Source organism: Somniosus microcephalus, chromosome 18 (genome assembly GCF_052327205.1).
Source record: "Somniosus microcephalus isolate GS21.2 chromosome 18, FLI_Smic_1.0, whole genome shotgun sequence".
Classification (NCBI taxonomy): Eukaryota; Metazoa; Chordata; class Chondrichthyes; order Squaliformes; family Somniosidae; genus Somniosus; species Somniosus microcephalus.
In genome coordinates this window covers 70,760,069-70,780,253 of record NC_141004.1, presented here as the reverse complement: position 1 = coordinate 70,780,253, position 20,185 = coordinate 70,760,069, and the positions used below count along the sequence as shown (strand labels likewise).

The 20,185-nt window shown below is 45.8% G+C and overlaps 1 protein-coding gene across 3 annotated transcripts in view; it reads right to left on the bottom strand.

The window, feature by feature from the left end:
• LOC147105367 (methyltransferase-like protein 27) overlaps window positions 1-20,185 on the bottom strand; it is a 62,419-nt gene that overhangs the window by 13,198 nt on the left and 29,036 nt on the right. For all 3 annotated transcript variants that reach the window (XM_086011662.1, XM_086011664.1, XM_086011665.1), the window contains one exon: window positions 12,877-13,005. In XM_086011662.1, the coding sequence (XP_085867788.1) occupies window positions 12,877-13,005 (129 nt within the window). The remainder of the gene's footprint in view (window positions 1-12,876; window positions 13,006-20,185) is intronic.

Below are 20,185 nucleotides of genomic sequence, written 5' to 3'. Positions count from 1 at the left end.
CTTAAAACAGGACTTTACTATTCGAAGGTCAGGGCGAATCTGCCAAATAAATCCTGACACAGCACTTATATACCGGTGTGGTCACCATCGGTATTACAGTATACAGAAGCCAACAAAGTAGTGCCACACCTAAAATAGTTCTCTTAAAGGTGAACAGTTACATACAATCGATAGCAAAATACTGCAGATGTTGGAAATCCGAAATAACAACAGAAAATGCTGGAAAAACTCAGCAAGTCAGGCAACATCCGTGGAGAGAAATTTGAGTTGACGTTTCGGGTTTGACCCTTCTTCAAAACTGGAGAGAAAAGGAACTGGATCGAAGGCAGGGCTGCGATCGGACAAAAGAATAAAAGAACCAAAAGAAGTAAAAGAGATTAGAAGCTAGACGAGATGGTAATAGGCTGTGATTGGGTGTAAAGTGTACTGGCAGGGTAAAAGATAGCTGCCAGGTGTGAGAGAGAAACAAAAGGAAAGGAGGGGGGGAAGGAAAGGAGTGGAAAAATATAAGTGAAAATGAAATAGGGGCCAAGGTTATGATCTGAAATTGTTGAACTCAATATTGAGACCGGAAGGCTGCAGAGTGCCTAATCGGAAGATGAGGTGCTGTTCCTCGAGTTTACGTTGAGCTTCCGTGGAACAGTACAAGAGGCCAAGGACGGTGAGGTCCGAGTGGGAATGGAGCGGTGAATTGAAATGACAGGCGACCGGAAGCTCGGGGTCACCCTTACGGACTGAAAGACCCCGAGCTTCCGGTCGCCTGTCATTTCAATTCACCGCTCCATTCCCACTCGGACCTCACCGTCCTTGGCCTCTTGTACTGTTCCACGGAAGCTCAACGTAAACTCGAGGAACAGCACCTCATCTTCCGATTAGGCACTCTGCAGCCTTCCGGTCTCAATATTGAGTTCAACAATTTCAGATCATAACCTTGGCCCCTATTTCATTTTCACTTATATTTTTCCACTCCTTTCCTTCCCCCCCTCCTTTCCTTTTGTTTCTCTCTCACACCTGGCAGCTATCTTTTACCCTGCCAGTACACTTTACACCCAATCACAGCCTATTACCATCTCGTCTAGCTTCTAATCTCTTTTACGATCCCTTTAGCCTCAAGAAATATATCGAACTCTTTCTTGAATATATTTAATGAACTGGCCTCCACCGCCCTCTGTGGCAGAGAATTCCATAGGTTCACCACTCTCTGGGTGAAGAAGTTCCTCCTCATTTCAGTCCTAAATGGCTTACCCTTTATCCTTAGACTATGACCCCTGGTTCTGGAATCCCCGGCCATCATAAACATCCTTCCTGCATCTAGTCTGTCCAGGCCTGACAGAATTTTATAGGTTTCGATGAGATCCCCTCTCAATCTTCTAAACTCCAGTGAGTATAAGCCCAATCGACATAATCTTGGTTTTCTTAAAGGTAGACGGATACATACACTACAATCCTCCCTTTTTAGCTTACAACATACTTAGTCCCCCATTAAACATAACATATATTCAACTTCATGTAAAACAATTCACAGGTATAATCTATGCGGGAAACAGTTTACAGATTCAGTCTCGGCGGGAACAGTTCACAGATTCAGTCTCTGGTCTTGACTCGGTCCGAACAACATCTCTGCGGTGTAGCCGGTTCACATTGCTAGCGTGACTCATCCAATAGTCTTTCCCTTGACTTAACAGCTTGAACTTCCGTCCTGCTGAACCAGCAGTGCTGACTTTTACAAACAGCTGGACTGCCTTGGTAATTTTTCCTACTTGCCAACTGATTTGGCTCCCTTCGTAGGGCCCACGTACATGATCTGGTAGAAGTGATAATGATTTAGATGGTTATCACCTTCTGCTTCGTCTTTTTCTTTTCTGCTTCTTGGAGACTCTCGGGGCTCCCTTATCAGCTGCCAGCTGTAGCGCCACCATCTCCCTATGTTCCTTAGACTTTAAGTGCTTCATCCTGATTTCTGCACTTTGGGAGTTTTCATCACAAGCTGGGCAGACCAAGTCCTCGTAATATTCCGTGTCACTCAACAGGTCATGGTAATATTTGGTGTCGTCCTGAACTAGTCTAGCGAGAGGGCCTGCTACTTCTTCCTTACCCAACTGGACATTAGCCGACTGTTGTTCCCTCCCTAGACATCTTTCCTGAAGAGACTTCTTCATGCGTTCATATTCATCCCGCTCTTCCTGGGTTTCCTGCAAATCCTTCACTAATGACCTCATTTGTGATTTCAACACTTCCCCTTCCATCGGGGATTGATTGATCGGGCTATTCAATCCTTCTACTGGAGCAGCTGTTTCAACATTCTGTTGTTCACATAGACGTGATTCAGCGTACTTTTGGCATCCCAGTAAAATCTGTGTTGCAACCTCAGCTATTTCCATAACTTTTGAGAGCTCTGAACTCCTTCCCTTTGAAGATTGAAGCTCGTGTTCAGATTGTTCCCATTGCAGAGTCTTGTCCCTCAGCATATGAAGGAGTTGGCTGACCGTTAACTCTTCCACGGGAACACTGTGGATCAGAGTCTTCTCCATTTCATCCACCTTTTCCTCCAATGCTTTCACCTTCTTTTCCTCTTGTACTTTGGCTTTCAGCGCTCGGAGAAGTTGCGCCTTGATGCTCTCTAGCTCATGTTCAGGGGCCATTCTTACAGTCTCTGTGTTTCTTACAGTTTCCTTTCCTTCCACTGAAAGGATTCCCAGTTGAATCTGTTCTTCAAGTTGTTGAACCTCGGTCATTGCCGCCTCATATTTGTCTTGGGTTTCCTTCAATATTTTTATGAGTTCTTGGACATCTTGTCTTTCATGTTCTGCCATGTCTTTCACCTCTAATTTCTCATCTATGGATGGAACTTCTACCGATGAGTCTGTCTTGGCCTTGAGCTCATCAAGAATTTCCTGCAGCCTTTGGACTTCTTGCTCATGTTCAACCTTTAGTTGCTCATATGCTTCTACTGAAACTAGCTTTTCGGAGGTTGCCGAGTTAATCCCCTCCAGGATTGTAGCCTGGGCCTGTTCATACTGTTCCTTCAACTTCTCAAACTCTGCTTGTAAGGAGTCGTAGAGAAGAACGGGAATAAAATCCTGGCTTCCTGAAGATTCCTCTTCATTTGCTCCTTCCTGCAAATATTCTAACTCCTGAACAGCATAAGGGAGATGTGATCGGTAATTGGTCACAATGGCTCTATGGTCACTCTCTGCTTGAGCTAGCTGCTTCTGTTGTCTTTCCAGATTCTCCCATTCGGTGTCATAGAACTTTTTCATTGTTTTCATCTCTTGTTCGAGACGGTAACTCACTTGTTCTACTTGCTGTCGTAATTTGAAATAAAGTTGAGTCCGAGCTCGGTGTTCGTCAGTCATGGATATGTCCGTAAACTGAACAGACTCAGAATTCTCTGTCAAACTATGTTGTCGTTGTTCGGTGGAGTTCTGTTCTGAAACTTTGTTCTTCTCTGGAGCATAAGCCTTTATGCATGCCTTCGTTCTTCCAACCTTAGTCGGCAAGTCCATTTTAGCCTTGTCTTTCATATTTGGGTTGGTCTTATTGTCATCCGTTTCAGAATCTGAGCTGATTGTCTGCACCGAGTCCTCACTCATTATGGCTTTTAGATAGTGCCATTCCATGTCTATTTTCTTGATCCACTCCCATCCCAGAAGTGGTGGTCCTCCCTCAGGTAGTACGTATAAGTTCATTCTTGGGTGTTCTTTACCCCCATCTCTCACCTTGACTCTTATCTTCCCCATGGGGTATACTTTATGCCCCGTGTATGTCTGCAATACGAACTTGGTATCTCTTAAGGGTATATGTGAGAATAGCCGGTGGTAATCCCTTCGATTTATGACTGATAGAGCTGATCCAGTGTCCAACTCCATTTTCACTTGGACTCCAGCTATTTTTAGCATGACCCAGATAGTTTGTAGGTCAGCTTCCTTACTCGCATTGTGAATTCTCAGACTGCCCAGCTCCTGGCCGTTTGGGTCTGAGTCCGAATTCTGTTCGTCTGAACTCTTCTCAGCCGCCTTGTGTACCTTGTTGTACTTTTCCTGTGATGGCTTCCTTTGGTTGTTGGTCTTCTTCCCTGACCGGCATACCTTAGCTATGTGACCCAGTTTGCCACATTTCCTACATTCCTGGTTCTTAAACCAGCATTGGTTCTGGTCGTGTGTTGTCTTCCCACACCGATAGCATTTTGTTGTACTCGAGGTAATTTGATCCACACTGAGTGCCGCTGCCTTTAGCTGCATTTCCGCAGTTCCCTTCGCTGCGGCTTCGTGCGATGCTGCAATAAGGACAGCCCTGTCAAGTGTAAGGTCGTTCTCTTCGAGTAGTCGCTTTTGCGTTCCTTCCTTTGACAACCCGCACACGAACTTGTCTCGCAATGCCTCTGTCAGATTCCCTCCAAACTGGCAGTGTTTCGCTAGTCTACGCAGTTCGACCAAGTATTCTGCGTTGCTTTCGTCTTTCCTTTGCGTTCTCGCATAGAATTTGAATCGTTCCGCCAACATCAACGGTGTGGGGTTCAAGTGATCCTTCAGTACACTCACAATATCATCGAAAGTCTGATCCGTCGGTTTAGCTGGTGCTAGTAGATGCTTCAAGAGCCCGTATGTCTTCGCGCCCATCGAGTTTAGCAAGGTTATAGCTTTGTCATCTTCTTCTATTTTATTGGCCTCACAATAGATCTCAATGCGTTCCACATACGTGGCCCAGTCTTCTACCTCGGCATTAAAATCGTTGATGTTACCACGCTTAGGCATCTTCCTCTCTTCCTGATAACACCACGAATTATTTCTTTAAATTTTCTTTTATTTATTTATTTTTTCCAAGATGGCGGTTCCCGCGAAAATGGCGGTTTCCCGCGCTTTTCTTCTCTCCCCGCCCACTTCAATGGCGGTTTCCCGCGTCTGTCTTCTTCCCCGCCTAATGGCGGCTTCCCGCGTTTCTTCCCTAGCGGGAGGGGTACACTTTCCCCACGGGCGACGGCCGCTGGCTTTCAGGTTCACAGCCTGCGCGTCGGCTTCAGGGCTTTCCCTTTTCTCGGCAGGGCAACCGGCGCTGGGTACACCCCGTTGACGGCGAACAGTTTCAGCCGCTGGGCTGGCTCTCGCTCGGTTCCCCTTGCTCGGGCTCTGTCTCTCTCCCGCTCGCTCGGCTCTACCGGCGCTGGGTACACCCCGTTGACGGAGAACAGTTTCAGCCGCTGGACTGGCTCTCGCTCAGTTCCCCCTTGGTCGGCTCTGCCTCTCCCGCTCACTCGGCTCCCAATCGCGCCTCCCAGCCCTCTCGCAGTCTGGTGCTTCCCTCCCCGGCTGCGGCTGAGTTTATCTCTTCCCGCGCCTACGCTCCCGGTCGCAGCGCTTCGTGGCTTCGGTCGCTGCCCGGCCTTTTTCGCTGGTCGCGGTCTAGCTGTCTCACGATGCCGTTGCGTCCCCCAGCCTGTCTGTACCGCGGCTTCCTTGCTCCACGCTGCCCCAGTCTCAGCGCCTCTGGACCCGACTTCTGTCCGGCTCCTTTCCCCCTCGACCGTGGTCGAGTGCACCGCCCTTATCCTCCGGTTATTCTTTTTACTTTCCCTTACTCACAGTCACCGTGGCCGCCTTGCTTCTCGTGCTGATCGGCTCACTCCTCACCGTGGCAGAAGGGACAGTCAGTGCCTGTTGCTGAAGGAAGTCTTTGTCTCTAACTTCTTCTTCCTTTCTAGTTCTGCAGCCTCGAGTTTTCTCCCAGCAGAACGACGAGGGCGGTTGCCTCTTCTCGACGCTCGTTAACTGCTTCGGAAGTATTGTTGCCGCAGGGTACGATCGGACTCGTCGCCACTGTAAAGTCTGTGAGTTGTTTAGTTAATTAATACACAGACTACCAGAGTAACTTAAAACAGGACTTTACTATTCGAAGGTCAGGGCGAATCTGCCAAATAAATCCTGACACAGCACTTATATACCGGTGTGGTCACCATCGGTATTACAGTATACAGAAGCCAACAAAGTAGTGCCACACCTAAAATAGTTCTCTTAAAGGTGAACGGTTACATACAATGGTTTTCTTAAAGGTAGACGGATACATACACTACAACAATACTCAAGGTGCGGTCTCACCAAGGCCCTGTACAACTGTAGCAAGACATCCTTGTTCCTGTACTCGAACCCTCTTGCTACGAAGGCCAACATACCATTTGCCTTCTTAACCACCTGCTGCACCTGCATGCTTACCTTCAGCGACTGGTGCACAATAACACCCAGGTCTCTTTGCACTTCCCCTTCTCCCAATCTATTGCCATTCAAATAATTATCTGCCTTCCTGTTTTTGCCACCAAAGTGGGTAAACCTCACATTTATCCACGTTATATTGCATTTGCCATGTTTCTGCCCAATCACCCAACCTGTCCAAATCATCCTGGAGTTTCTCGGCATCCTCCTCACTGCACACATGCCCACCCAGCTTTGTGTCGTCTGCAAATTTGGAGAAATTACATCCAGTTCCCTTGTCTAGATCATTAATATATATTGTGAATAGCTGGGGTCCAAGGACCGATCCCTGCGGTACCCCACTAATCACTGCCTGCCACTCGGAAAAAGACCCGTTTATTCCAACTCTTTGCTTTCTGTCTGCCAACCAGTTCCCTATCCAAGTCAGTACCTTGCCCCCAATCCCATGTGCCTTAACTTTACACGCTAATCTCTTATGTGGGACCTTATCGAAAGCCTTCTGAAAGTCCAAATACATCACATCCACTTGTTCTCCCTTATCTATTTTACCAGTTACATCCTCAAAAAATTCCAGTAGATTAGTCAAGCGTGATTTACCTTTTGTAAATCCATGTTGACTTTGTCCGATCCTGTCACTGCTTTCCAAGTGCTCTGCTATTACATCTTTTATAATAGACTCCAGCATTTTCCCCACTACCGATGTCAGGCTTACCGGTCTATAATTCCCCGCTTTTTCTCTACCACCTTTTTTGAATAGTGGGGTAACATTAGCTACCCTCCAATCCATGGGTACCGTTCCAGTGTCTATTGAGTTCTGGAAGATGACCAGCAATGCATCTACTATCTCTAGGGCCACTTCCTTAAGTACCCTGGGATGTAGGTTATCAGGCCCTGGGGATTTATCGGCCTTCAGTCCCATCAATTTTCCTAACACCATTTCCCTACAAATACTGATTTCTTTCAGTTCCTCCCTTTCATCAGACCCTATGTTCCCCGACATCGCTGGGAGGTTATTTGTGTCCTCCTTTGTGAAGACAGAACCAAAGTATGTATTTAGTTGGCCTGCCATTTCCTTGTTTCATAGAAACATAGAAACATAGAGATAGGAACAGGAGTAGGCCATTCGGCCCTTCGAGCCTGCTCCGCCATTCAATGAGATCATGGCTGATCTTCGTCTGAGATCATAGCTGATCTTACCAGTTCAGTACCCCGTCCCCGCCTTTTCTCCGTAACCCTTAATCCCCTTAGCCTTCAGAAATATATCCAATTCTCTCTTGAAAATATTTATTGAATTAGCCTTCACAGCCCTCTGTGGCAGGGAATTCCACAGGCTCACCACTCTTTGAGTGAAGAAATTCTTCCTCATCTCTGTTTTAAATGATTTGCCCGCTATTTTTAGACTGTGGCCCCTGGTTCTGTGCTCCCCGGCCATTGGAAACATTCTCTCTGAATTCAGCCTGTCCAGGCCTGCCATAATTTTATATGTTTCGATGAGATCCCCTCTCAATCTTCTAAACTCCAGTGAGTACAAGCCCAAACTATTTAATCTCTCTTCGTAGGTCATTCCCGCCATTCCAGGTATCAGCCTGGTGAATCGCCGTTGCACTCTTTCCATGGCAAGAACATCCTTCCGCAGATGGGGCGACCAAAACTGTACACAATACTCCAGATGCGGTCTCACCAGCACCTTGTACAGCTGTAGTAAGGTATCCCTATTCCTATACTCGAACCCCCTTGATATGAAGGCCAACATACCATTTGCCTTCTTAATCGCCTGTTGCACCTGCATGCTCTCCTTCAGTGACTGGTGCACAAGAACACCCAGGTCCCTCTGCACTTCCCCATCTCCCAATCTATTGCCATTTAGATAATAATCTACCCTCCTGTTTTTACCCCCAAAGTGGATAACCTCGCATTTATCCACATTATAGTGCATCTGCCACGTATCCGCCCATTCCCCCAACCTGTCCAAATCGCACTGTAGCCTCCTGACATCCTCATCAGAGCCCACCCCTCCTCCTAGTTTAGTGTCGTCAGCGAATTTGGAAATATTGCATCCAATTCCCTGATCCAGATCATTTATATATATTGTGAACAGCTGGGGTCCCAGGACAGATCCTTGCGGCACCCCGCTGGTCACTGCCTGCCACTCCGAAAATGAGCCGTTTATTCCAACTCTCTGTTTTCTATCCGCCAGCCAGTTCTCTATCCACGTTAATACTTTGCCCCCAATCCCATGAGCCTTAATTTTGCATGATAATCTTTTGTGTGGAACCTTATCGAAGGCTTTCTGGAAGTCAAGGTACACCACATCCACTGGCTCTCCCCCATCTATTTTACCAGTTACTTCCTCAAAAAATTCCAGCAGATTAGTCAAACACGATTTACCCTTTGTAAATCCATGTTGACTCTGTCCGATCCTTTCCCCATTTGTCAAGTGCTCCGCTATTTTATCCTTAATAATGGACTCTAGCATTTTGCCCACAACCGATGTAAGGCTTACTGGTCTATAATTCCCTGCTTTCTCTCTACCCCCCTTTTTAAATATTGGGGTAACATTAGCTACCCTCCAATCCACGGGTACTGTTCCCGAGTCAATGGAGTTCCGGAAGATGATCCTTAGAGCATCTGCTATCTCCAGGGCCACCTCCTTAAGTACCCTAGGATGTAGTTTATCAGGCCCCGGGGATTTGTCGGCCTTCAGTCCCCTCAACTTACCCAACACCATATCCCTAGAGATACTAATTTCTGTCAGCTCCTCCCTCTCATTAGTCCCTATGTTTGCCGATATTCCTGGGAGGTTATTTGTGTCCTCCTTTGTGAATACAGAACCAAAGTATGAGTTTAATTGGTCTGCCATTTCCTTATTCTCCATTATATATTCTCCCGAATCGGACTGCAAGGGACCGACTTGGGATTTTACCAGTCTTTTCCTCCTGTTATACCGATAAAAGCTTTTGCAGTCTGTCTTTATGTTTGCTGCAAGTTTACTTTCGTATTCTATTTTCCCCTTCCTGATTAATCCCTTTGTCCTCTTTTGCTGTATCCTGTACTGCCCCCAATCTTCCGGTCTGGTGCTTTTTTTTGCCAGTTGATATGCCCTTTTTTTTGATTTTATGCTGTCCCTAATTTCCCTCGTTATCCACGGTTGAGTCACCTTTTTAGGTTTATTTTTATGCCAAACCGGTATAAACATGTTCTGGAATTCTTCCATTCTATCTTTGAATGCTTGCCATTGTCTATCCACTGTCAATCCCCCCAGAAACACCACCCAATCAATCTTACCCAATTCCCGTCTCATACCCTCGTAATTCCCTTTATTTAAGTTCTGGACCTTAGTCTCTGATTCAATTTCCTCACTCTCCATCTCGACTGAGAGCTCGATCATATTATGATCGCTCTGACCCAAGGGGCCTCGTACAAGAAGATTGCTGATAAGTCCCTTCTCATTGCACAATACCCAGTCTAAAATGGCCTGATCTCGAGTCGGCTCCTCGACATATTGGTCCAGATAACCGTCCCGAAAACATTCCAGGAATTCCTCCTCCTCAGAATTTTTACTAATTTGGGTAGTCCAATCAATATGTAAATTAAAGTCACCCATGATGACAGCTGTGCTCTTATCGCACGCTTCTCTAATTTCCCTTTTTATGCCTTCCCTCACCTCCATATTACTATTTGGAGGCCTATATATCACACCCACTAACGTTTTCCTCCCCTTGTTATTTCTCATTTCTACCCATACAGATTCCGTTTCATCCGAGTTAATATCCTTCCTTTCCATTGCATTAATCCCCTTCTTTACCAGCAATGCTACCCCACCTCCCCTACCTTTTTGCCGATCCTTCCTAAATATTGTATATCCCTGGATGTTAAGTTCCCAGCCTTGCCCACCCTGCAGCCACGTTTCTGTAATCCCAATCAAATCATACTTGTTTACCTCTATTTCCACAACGAATTCATCCACCTTGTTCCTAATGCTTCTAGCATTAAGATACAAAGCCTTCAGGCTTGCTTTTTTCACACTCTCATTATGAATTAGTTTGGCCCTTTGTGTTTCTCTCCTTTGCTTATTGCTTCTCACCTTTCTACCATCTATTTCTGACTTCATATGACTTCCCTCTTTTCCACTACCTAGGTTCCCATTGATGCGCCATCAATTACTCAAAAGACTGAAGTTGAGCGAGTAACAATCAGGCTTTTATTAACTAAAGAATGAAGGTCTTGTCTCGAGTGGTCGACCCGTCCAGAATACTAAGGGACTGGGAGGTAGTCACTTATATACCTGGAATAGTGGGAGGAGTCAGCCGAGGCATGTCCAGACCTGTACCTAGTGGAATACACATACAGACACAGACAGGTATGACAGTGGTTTACCACACCCATCCCCCTGCCAAATTAGTTTAAATCCTCCCGAACCGCCCTAGAAAATATTACCCCGAGGACATCGGCTCCCTCACAGTTCAGGTGTAGACCGTCCCCTTGGTACAGGTCACTCCTCCCCAAGAACTGGTTCCAATGCCTCAAGAATTTAAATCCCTCTCCCTTGCACCACTGCTCAAGCCACGTATTTAGCTTATCTATCTTACTCTCTCTAAACTTATTAGCTCGTGGCACTGGTAGCAATCCAGAGATTACTGCCTTTGAGGTCCTACTTTTCAATTTAGCTCCTAACTCCCTAAATTCAGCTTGTAGGACCTCCTCCCTCTTTTTACCTACATTGTTGGTACCTACATGTACCACGACAACTGGCTGATCCCCCTCCCCCTTCAGAATGCTCTGCACCCGCTCCGAGACATCCTTGACCCTTGCACCAGGGAGGCAACATACCATCTTGGAGTCTCGGTCTCGGCCACAGAAACTCCTATCTATCCCCCTTACAATTGAATCCCCTATCACTATAGCCCTATCCCTCTTTTTCCCGCCCTTCTGTGCAGCAGAGCCAGTCATGGTGCCCTGAACCTGGCTGCTGGTGCCTTCCCCTGATAAGTCATCTCCCCCAACAGTACCCAAAACGGTAAACCTGTTTTGGAGGGAGATGACCGCAGGTGACTCCTGCACTACCTTCCTGCCTTTACCCTGCCTTTTGGTCACCCATTTACTGTCTGAGCTAGCCTTTACCTGCGGTGTGACCAACTCACTGAATGTGCTATCCACAACATCCTCAGCATCGCGTATGCTCCAGAGTGAGTCCATTCGCAGCTCCAGCGCCGCCATGCGGTCCGCTAGGAGCTGCAGCTGGACACACTTCCTGCACACATAGTTGTCAGGGACAGTGTCCCTGATTTCCCACATGGCACAGGAGGAGCATGACATGGGTCCGAGCTGCCCTTCCATGACTTAACCCTTACAATACCCTTTTATTTACTACGATTTAGCTTAATTATTGAATTCTACTTAGAATAAGTTTGTGAAAGTACTCACCAACCAGTCACCTACCTGTTTTCTGGTGTTGTATTTTCACTGCCACCTCCTGTCCTGGAACCTTTTCCACCTAGGTTAGGCTCCTGAAATAAAATAAATTGAACCTACCTTTTCAACTTCCCCTAACCCCTAACCCCTAAAAGGTTAGAGGAGGTGGAAGGGTGGGAGACACTACACTGTAGTGTTTCGGGTTTAGCAACAGCTCCACCTATATAAGAGTTACTGGCCTCCTGCTCTCCCGACTGCCCCAGCTGTGAAAGAAAAAGCCCGCGAAAGGTGAGCTTTTAAACTCACCAGTTACTGGCCTCCTGCTCTCCCGACTGCCCCAGCTGTGAAAGAAAAAGCCCGCGAAAGGTGAGCTTTTAAACTCACCAGTTACTGGCCTCCTGCTCTCCCGACTGCCCCAGCTGTGAAAGAAAAAGCCCCCGAAAGGTGAGCTTTCCCATTATAAATTCCCCTGATTCTGACTGTAAGGGACCTACGCTTGACTTCACTAATCTTTTTCTCTTCACATATCTATAAAAGCTTTTACAGTCAGTTTTTATGTTCCCAGCTAACTTACTATCATATTCTATTTTCCCTTTCTTAATTAATCCCTTTGTCCTCCTTTGTTGATTCCTAAACTGCTCCTAATCCTCAGGATTATTGCTTTTTCTAGCCAATTTATATGTCCTCTCCTTGGATCTTATGCTATCCCTAATTTCCCTTGTTAGCCACGGTTGAGTCACCTTTTTTGTTTTATTTTTATGCCAAACTGGGATGAACAAATTCTGTAGCTCATCTATTCGGTCTTTGAATGTTTGCCATTGCCTATCCACTGTCAACCCTTTGAGTGCCATTCCCCAATCAATCCTACCCAACTCGCTCCTCAGACCATCGTAGTTTCCTTTATTTAAATTGAGGACCCTTGTCTCTGAGTCAACTACTTCATTCTCCATCTTAATGAAGAATTCGATCATATTATGATCGCTCCGACCCAAGGGGCCTCGTACAACAAGATTGCTAATTAATCCTTTCTCGTTACATAATACCCAGTCTAAGATGGCCTGATCTCTGGTTGGTTCCTCGACATATTGGTCCAGGAAACCATCCCATAAACACTCCAGGAATTCTTCCTCCACAGTAATAAGAAATGTAGATATTTGAGAACCTTCTCACTATTGCATGGAGTGATGAATAATGAGGTTAGTTTGCACTGTTTTATATCAATATCTCCGTGGCATTTGATTACGGTTTCATCGTCTCTTACCCCTTCAGCCACCAGTCCTGTTCCACAGGGCACATCAAGGACCAGCGCACTGCCTCGATCTTCTAGATACACAGAGTCCACTGTCTCCACACCAAACCTGGGGGCCTGGTAATCCATCACACTCATGTGCTGAGGGCAGAAAGAGATTTCATTCACATGGTCTGGCTCCTGAAGAGTATTGATACAGAATCCTTATCTTAGAGCACGGGTGGGGGCTGATTCTGGAGTACACACTGAACCGGGTAGCCTGGTGACCACCAGCACCTATTGTATTATCGCAGGTGAATGGCCGGCAATTTGTCACCCATTGAATTAACACATGGAGAATTTTCTGATACACACTAACCCAGCACTAGTCCGAAAGTTAACCCCATGAAAAGTTTGGGTCGAGTTGTGTCATTTGTCACGGTGCTGACTTTATATTGATGCCCCTTCCTGTGTGGTGGTTCTAATTCCATCTTTTTCTCCTTTCAGTCTCAGCTGCGCCCCCTTTATTCATAGTGTTCCTTTTATTAACCGGCCCCATTACCCTTCTTGCTACACACCACCACTCTGCTCATATGGACACCCACTGCGGTCTTTTACTGTATCTGGCAACAATAATGACTGAGGTTAGGGGGTAAAGCATGATGTGGGAGATGGAAACTGGCTAAGAGAGGAACAGCGGAATTTTATCATTTCAAATATGGGGATCCCAATGGATCGGCCTTGGGGCCCTTGCTATTTTAATACATATTAATGACATCATGGTGGATTAATCTATCGATCCTGGGGTGACGGTGGATTAATCTATAGATCCAGGGGTGACTGTGGATTAATCTATAGATCCAGGGGTGACAGTGGATTAATCTATAGATCCAGGGGTGACTGTGGATTAATCTATAGATCCAGGGGTGACAGTGGATTAATCTACAAATCCAGGGGTGACTGTGGATTAACCTATAGATCCAGGGGTGACAGTGGATTAATCTATAGATCCAGGGGAGTTTGGTGGATTAATCTATAGATCCAGGGGTGACTGTGGATTAATCTACAGATCCAGGGGTGACGGTAGATTAATCTATAGATTCAGGGGCGAGGGTAGATTTATCTATAGATCCAGGGGTGACTGTGGATTAATCTATCGCGTTCCTATGCAGAGCTAGACAGGTAGCTAACAACTTGATATCTTCCCATAAAAATCACAAGGCTTGACTTTTCTTGTAAACTTTACTGAAAGATTCTTATTGTGAAACTGAAATACAATACAGAAATGGAAGCACACATTAGTACACAAGCACATAACTGATATGCATACACAAATTTAGGTAAGCCTGAGCAACACAGTACATTTGACATGTAACTTACCAAAACACGTGAAAACACAGCTTACTGTGAATATACATTTAGCAAACTGAAAGGCGTTCTCTTACATTCACTTTAAATTAGCCCTGTACATAGTGCATCAAAATACAGCTACAAGTTAACCAGCTAGACACAGAGAGCGAGCACTTCACGGCTAGCTGTGCAGGTTTGCTTACAGAGAAAGGTTACAAACTAAACATTTTCTGCTAAATATAGTGCACACTAATCATCTATAACATTCTCAAGTACTTGCAGACAAATAGTGTCCAAGGCTGAAGCGTAACAAGAAAATAACTGCAAGACCATGTGTCGAGCTGCAGGTCTGTGCAATACAGCAGTTAACTTTACTGCACTTTACTGCGCTTTACTGCACTTTACTGCGCTTTACTGCACTTGCTAGGTACCAAATATCCACTAGGTGGCGGCACACAATGGAAATCGACCCAAATTACTCAAACCCCTGAATTAACTTGAAAACTAACATAAATTCCTAAAGGAAGGCAGCACAGTGACTGTGGATTAATCTATAGATCTAGGGGTGACTGTGGATTAATCTATAGATCCAGGAGTGACGGTGGATTAATCTACAGAGCCAGGGTGAAGGAAGATTAATCTATAGGTCCAGGGGTGAAGGTGGATTAATCTATAGATCCAGGGGTGACGGTGGATTAATCTACAGAACCAGGGGTGATGGTGGATTAATCTACAGATCCAGGGGTGACTGTGGATTAATCTATAGATCCAGGGGTGATGGTGGATTAATCTATAGATCCAGGGGTGGCAGTGGATTCATCTATAGCTCCAGGGGTGACTGTGGATTAATCTACAGGACCAGGGGTGACAGTGAATTAATCTATAGATTCAAGGGTGATGGTGGATTAATCTACAGATCCAGGGGTGACTGTGGATTAATCTATAGATCCAGGGGAGACAGTGGATTAATCTATAGTGCCAGTGCTGACAGTGGATTAATCTATAGATCCTGGGGTGAAGGAGGATTAATCTATAGATCCAGGGGTGACGGTGAATTAATCTATAGATCCAGGGGTGCGAGTGGATTAATCTATAGATCCAGGGGTGACAGTGGATTAACCTATAGATCCAGGGGTGAAGGAGGATTAATCTATAGATCCAGGGGTGATGGTGGATTAATCTATAGAGTCAGGGGTGATGGTGAATTAATCTATAGATCCAGGGGTGCGAGTGGATTAATCTATAGATTCAGGGGTGATGGTGGATTAATCTATAGATCCAGGGGTGACATTGGATTAATCTGTAGATCATGGGGTGATGGTGGATTAATCTATAGATCCAGGGGTGACAGTGGATTAATCTACAGATCCAGGGGTGATGGTGGATTAATCTATAGATCTAGGGGTGACTGTGGATTAACCTATAGATCTAGGTTTGATGGTCGAGAGCTGGAGTGACAGTTTGAAGGTCGAGAGCTGGAGAGACAGTTTGAAGGTCGAGAGCTGGAGAGACAGTTTGAAGGTCGAGAGCTGGAGAGACAGTTTGAAGGTCGAGAGCTGGAGAGACAGTTTGAAGGTCGAGAGCTGGAGAGACAGTTTGAAGGTCGAGAGCTGGAGAGACAGTTTGAAGGTCGAGAGCTGGAGAGACAGTTTGAAGGTCGAGAGCTGGAGAGACAGTTTGAAGGACGAGAGCTGGAGTGACAGTTTGAAGGTCAAGAGCTGGAGAGACAGTTTGAAGGATGAGAGCTGGAGTGACAGTTTGAAGGTCGAGAGCTGGAGAGACAGTTTGAAGGTCGAGAGCTGGAGAGACAGTTTGAAGGTCGAGAGCTGGAGAGACAGTTTGAAGGTCAAGAGCTGGAGTGACAGTTTGAAGGTCGAGAGCTGGAGAGACAGTTTGAAGGTCGAGAGCTGGAGTGACAGTTTGAAGGTCGAGAGCTGGAGCGGAACCCGGTTACCAGGACGCCAAGTTGGACAGCCACGGGTAATGTGCAGGCCAGGTGTGTGGAAGAAACCGAGGGGAAACATCGAGAAAAACTGAGAGGAAACATCGAGAAAGACAGAGGAAACATCGAGAGAGAGAGAGGGGAAACATCGAGAGAGACCAAGATGGAAACATCGAGAAAGACTGAGGGGGCACTTTATTTATTTAATTTTATTAATTTATTAATTAATTAATTAAATGTATTTAATTATAAGTTATGAGTTCCTCACAATGCTCTCCCAGTACGGCCACCCTGAAACCAGAGATTATTCTGGAAGCCTGGGTAGAAATATCAATGTAATTACTGTAGAAATTACTTTTTTTACATTATTGCTTGTTCATTTTATGTGCTGTCTTTTTCTGTCTTTTATTTATTTTTTGTCTGCTTTATTTATATTTAAAGTATGTATGCGTGTATATGTTGGTATGTGTTTTTTTGTGATGGCGCCGATGAAGATGGCTGCCGTCCTTGCGAGCTCCGTGCGTACCAGGCAGCTCAGTGTTCTTGCTGCTTGGTGCTCTCGGCTCGTCAAGAAAAAAGCATTTCACTGACTAGATTACACTTCTTGTATTTAGTTATGTGACCATTAAAATTGAATTGAAATTGAAATTGAAAAAAATTGAATCGGGGTGACTGTGGATTAATCTATAGATCCAGGGGTGACGGTGGATTAATCTACAGAGCCAGGGTTGACGGTGGATTAATCTATAGATCCAGGGGTGACGGTGGATTAATCTATAGATCCAGGGGTGATGGTGGATTAATCTACAGATCCAGGGGTGATGGTGGATTAATTTATAGATCCAGGCGTGATGCTGGCTTAATCTACAGATCCAGGGGTGACGGTGGATTAATCTATAGATCCAGGGGTGACAGTGGATTAATCTATAGATCCAGGGGTGACTGTGGATTAATCTATAGATCCAGGGGTGACGGTGGATTAATCTATAGATCCAGAGGTGACGGTGGATTAATCTATAGATCATGGGGTGATGGTGGATTAATCTACAGATCCAGGGGTGAAGGAGGGTTAATCTATAGATCCAGGGGTGATGGAGGATTATACTACAGATCCAGGGGTGACGGTGGATTAATTTATAAATCCAGGGGTGACGGTGGACTAATTTATAGATCCAGGGGTGACGTTGGATTAATCTGTAGATCCAGGGGTGGCAGTGGATTAATCTATAGCTCCAGGGTGACTGTGGATTAATCTATAGGTCCTGGGGTGAAGGAGGATTAATCTATAGATCTGTAGTGTCCGTGTGTTGATAAAGATACTGAAGACAGGAGTTGGTTCATAGGTATTTACTAAGCAAAGTCTGGGGGGGGTTCTAACAGATATACACAATATACAGGCTTATATAGCCCGAGTGGCAATTACCAGCATTACAGCACACCTGGGGCTCTTAAAGGCACATATACCACAATTCCTCCCCTTTTAGCTAACCAGTACATCATATTTTAAGTAATTATTAATTACATGTTATAAGCAAAATAATATACATTGCTGTAGTTAATTAATTATAAGTTAGTCTCTCAGGAGGCTTCCTGACTCGGTCCGGATAATGCCTCAGGGGTGTAGTAGTTTCTGGTGGTGTAGTAGGTTCTTCTGGCAAGGCTGATTCGACTTGAATGCCAGTGTCGGGTTCATTGGGTTCCAGTATCACCGGATCGGAGGTAGATATGGGTATCTCTACTTCATCGTTAGATGTATAGAGTTGTGGTGTAGGTTGTCCCTTTTCGGATGACTTTATGATTTGGTCAGCATGGCGCTTTATTATGCTTTCTCCGATGTCCACGGTATACATCAGTGGTCCTAGTCGTGTGCAGATAGTTCCAGGCTGCCATTTCTCGGTACGGTAGTCCCGAGCCAAAACTTGTTGACCTATCTGGAAGGTTCTAGTTGGCCTTTCATTCATGCCTTGAAACTGCCGGTTCTCCATGTCCCTTCTGATGTTGGGCTTGACCAAATCCAGCCGGCATCTTAGGTTTCTATTGAAGAACATCATGGCGGGAGTTTGGTTGGTAACCATATGTGTTGCATTCCTGTATGCGAATAAGAAGTTATCCACCTTGTGCTGAAGTTTTATGTCTTCATTACCCATGGCCTTTGATGTAAAAAAGAGTCTCACACATCAAGGAACTTTAAAGTAAGCTTTAAGCAACTTATAATTATACTATATACAAGAGCGGTCTTCACCATGCCTCTAGGAGAAGCCCTTTTACCATACTGAGCAGTTCAGTATTTATACTAGTCCAAACACAGGAAGTGACGTATGCACAGGAAGTGATGTATGTACAGAGTTCACAGTTCACAGTTCACAGGAAGTGATGTGCACATAACTTCATCCGGAAGTTATTTATTATTATTACATTCTTCCCTCCTGCGAGATTAGAAGGCTGTGGTCTTCCTTTTATTCCGCAGCCGCCGAACGAGGAAGAGTCGCACCCGTTTGGGTTCCCATCGTAGAGGGTCTCTGGTCCGCTTACATGCTGTTGGCCATTGGTCAGAGTCTGTGTGGCCTGGATTACCCTGTGAAGGGTCGGGGAGATCATGGCTTCGTGTACGAGCCCCAATAGGTGCAGAGTTGGTCTGTCTCTGTTCAGAGGGAGGTGCAGAGCTGGTCTGTGGTGGATCAGTACTTTGGTGTGCGGTACTGGGAGGGTCGCAACTTTGAGTACGGGGTTCTACCGGCACCAAGCTAGTTGGTGTCAGATCAGGATCCTGGAGAGGGGTACCCGGTAGGTTCCAAGAGGCTCCTGGTAAAATACCATCACTCGATGTCCCACTAGGTCCTGGTGGGCAGGGAGCCAGATCCTGTAATGATACGGTAGATTCTCGGCCGTCGGGATATCGTATGTATGCATAGGTGGGGTTGGCATCGGTTAGTTCGACCTCGTCTACGAGAGGGTAATTTTTAGACGTCCGAACGTATCTTCAGAGTAGTACAGGTCCAGGAGTAGTTAGCCATGACGGGAGGGATGTCCCATAAGATGAGCGACGCTGGAATCCAAAGAACCGCTCATGAGGTGTAGTATTTGTAGCTGTAGAAAGAAGGGACCGTATAGAGTGCAATGCATCCGGAAGCACTGCTTCCCATTGCTGGTTTGGTAGGCCCTGAGATCTTAAAGCAAGATGTACGGAATTCCAGATGATACCGTTATACCTCTCTACCTGCCCATTTCCGATGGGATGATATGGCGTCGTGTTGCTTGTAGCAATTCCCCGTTCTGAGAGGTAGTCCTTGAGTTCCCTTGACATAAAGGATGGACCCCGATCCGAGTGAATGTAAGCCGCCATGCCACAGAGAGAAAATACCTGCTCAAGGCAGCAGATTACTGTGGACGCCAGCATATTGGAGCAGGGGAAGGCAAACGGAAAACGTGAATATTCATCAATCATGGTGAGCAAATATGTGTTCCGAGTTGAAGAGGGCACTGGGCCCTTAAAATCGATGCTAAGTCGTTGCATCGGTTGGGTTGCGTGTATGAGTATACCATCTGAGGGGCAGAAGAACTGAGGTTTTAATTCTGCACAAAGCCAGCATTCTGAGCACATTTTCTTTACATCTCCAGTAGAAAAAGGGAGATTCCGTGATCGTACGAAATGCAGCATGCGCGTAACGCCAGGATGACACAATCCATTATGGACATCTATGAGAGTAGAGGACGACATAGTGGAGCAGAATGCTCGTGTGAGGGTATCCGGGGCCACATTCTCCTTGCCAGGTCGATAGTGAATGGTGTAACCAAAAGAGGCAAGTTCCATCCTCCAAAGCTGTATTTTATTATTCTTAATTTTGGTTCGTTTTCGATTATCGAGCATGAAGGCGACTGATCGCTGGTCCGTGATTAATGTAAAGTGCTGGCGAGCTAGGAAATGGTTCCACTTCTGTACCGCCTCTATGATGGCTGTGGCTTCCTTCTTAACCGGAGGATAATGTAGCTCGGCACCTTGTAAGGTCCTGGACATAAATGCTACAGGACGACCTTCCTGATTTAGAGTAG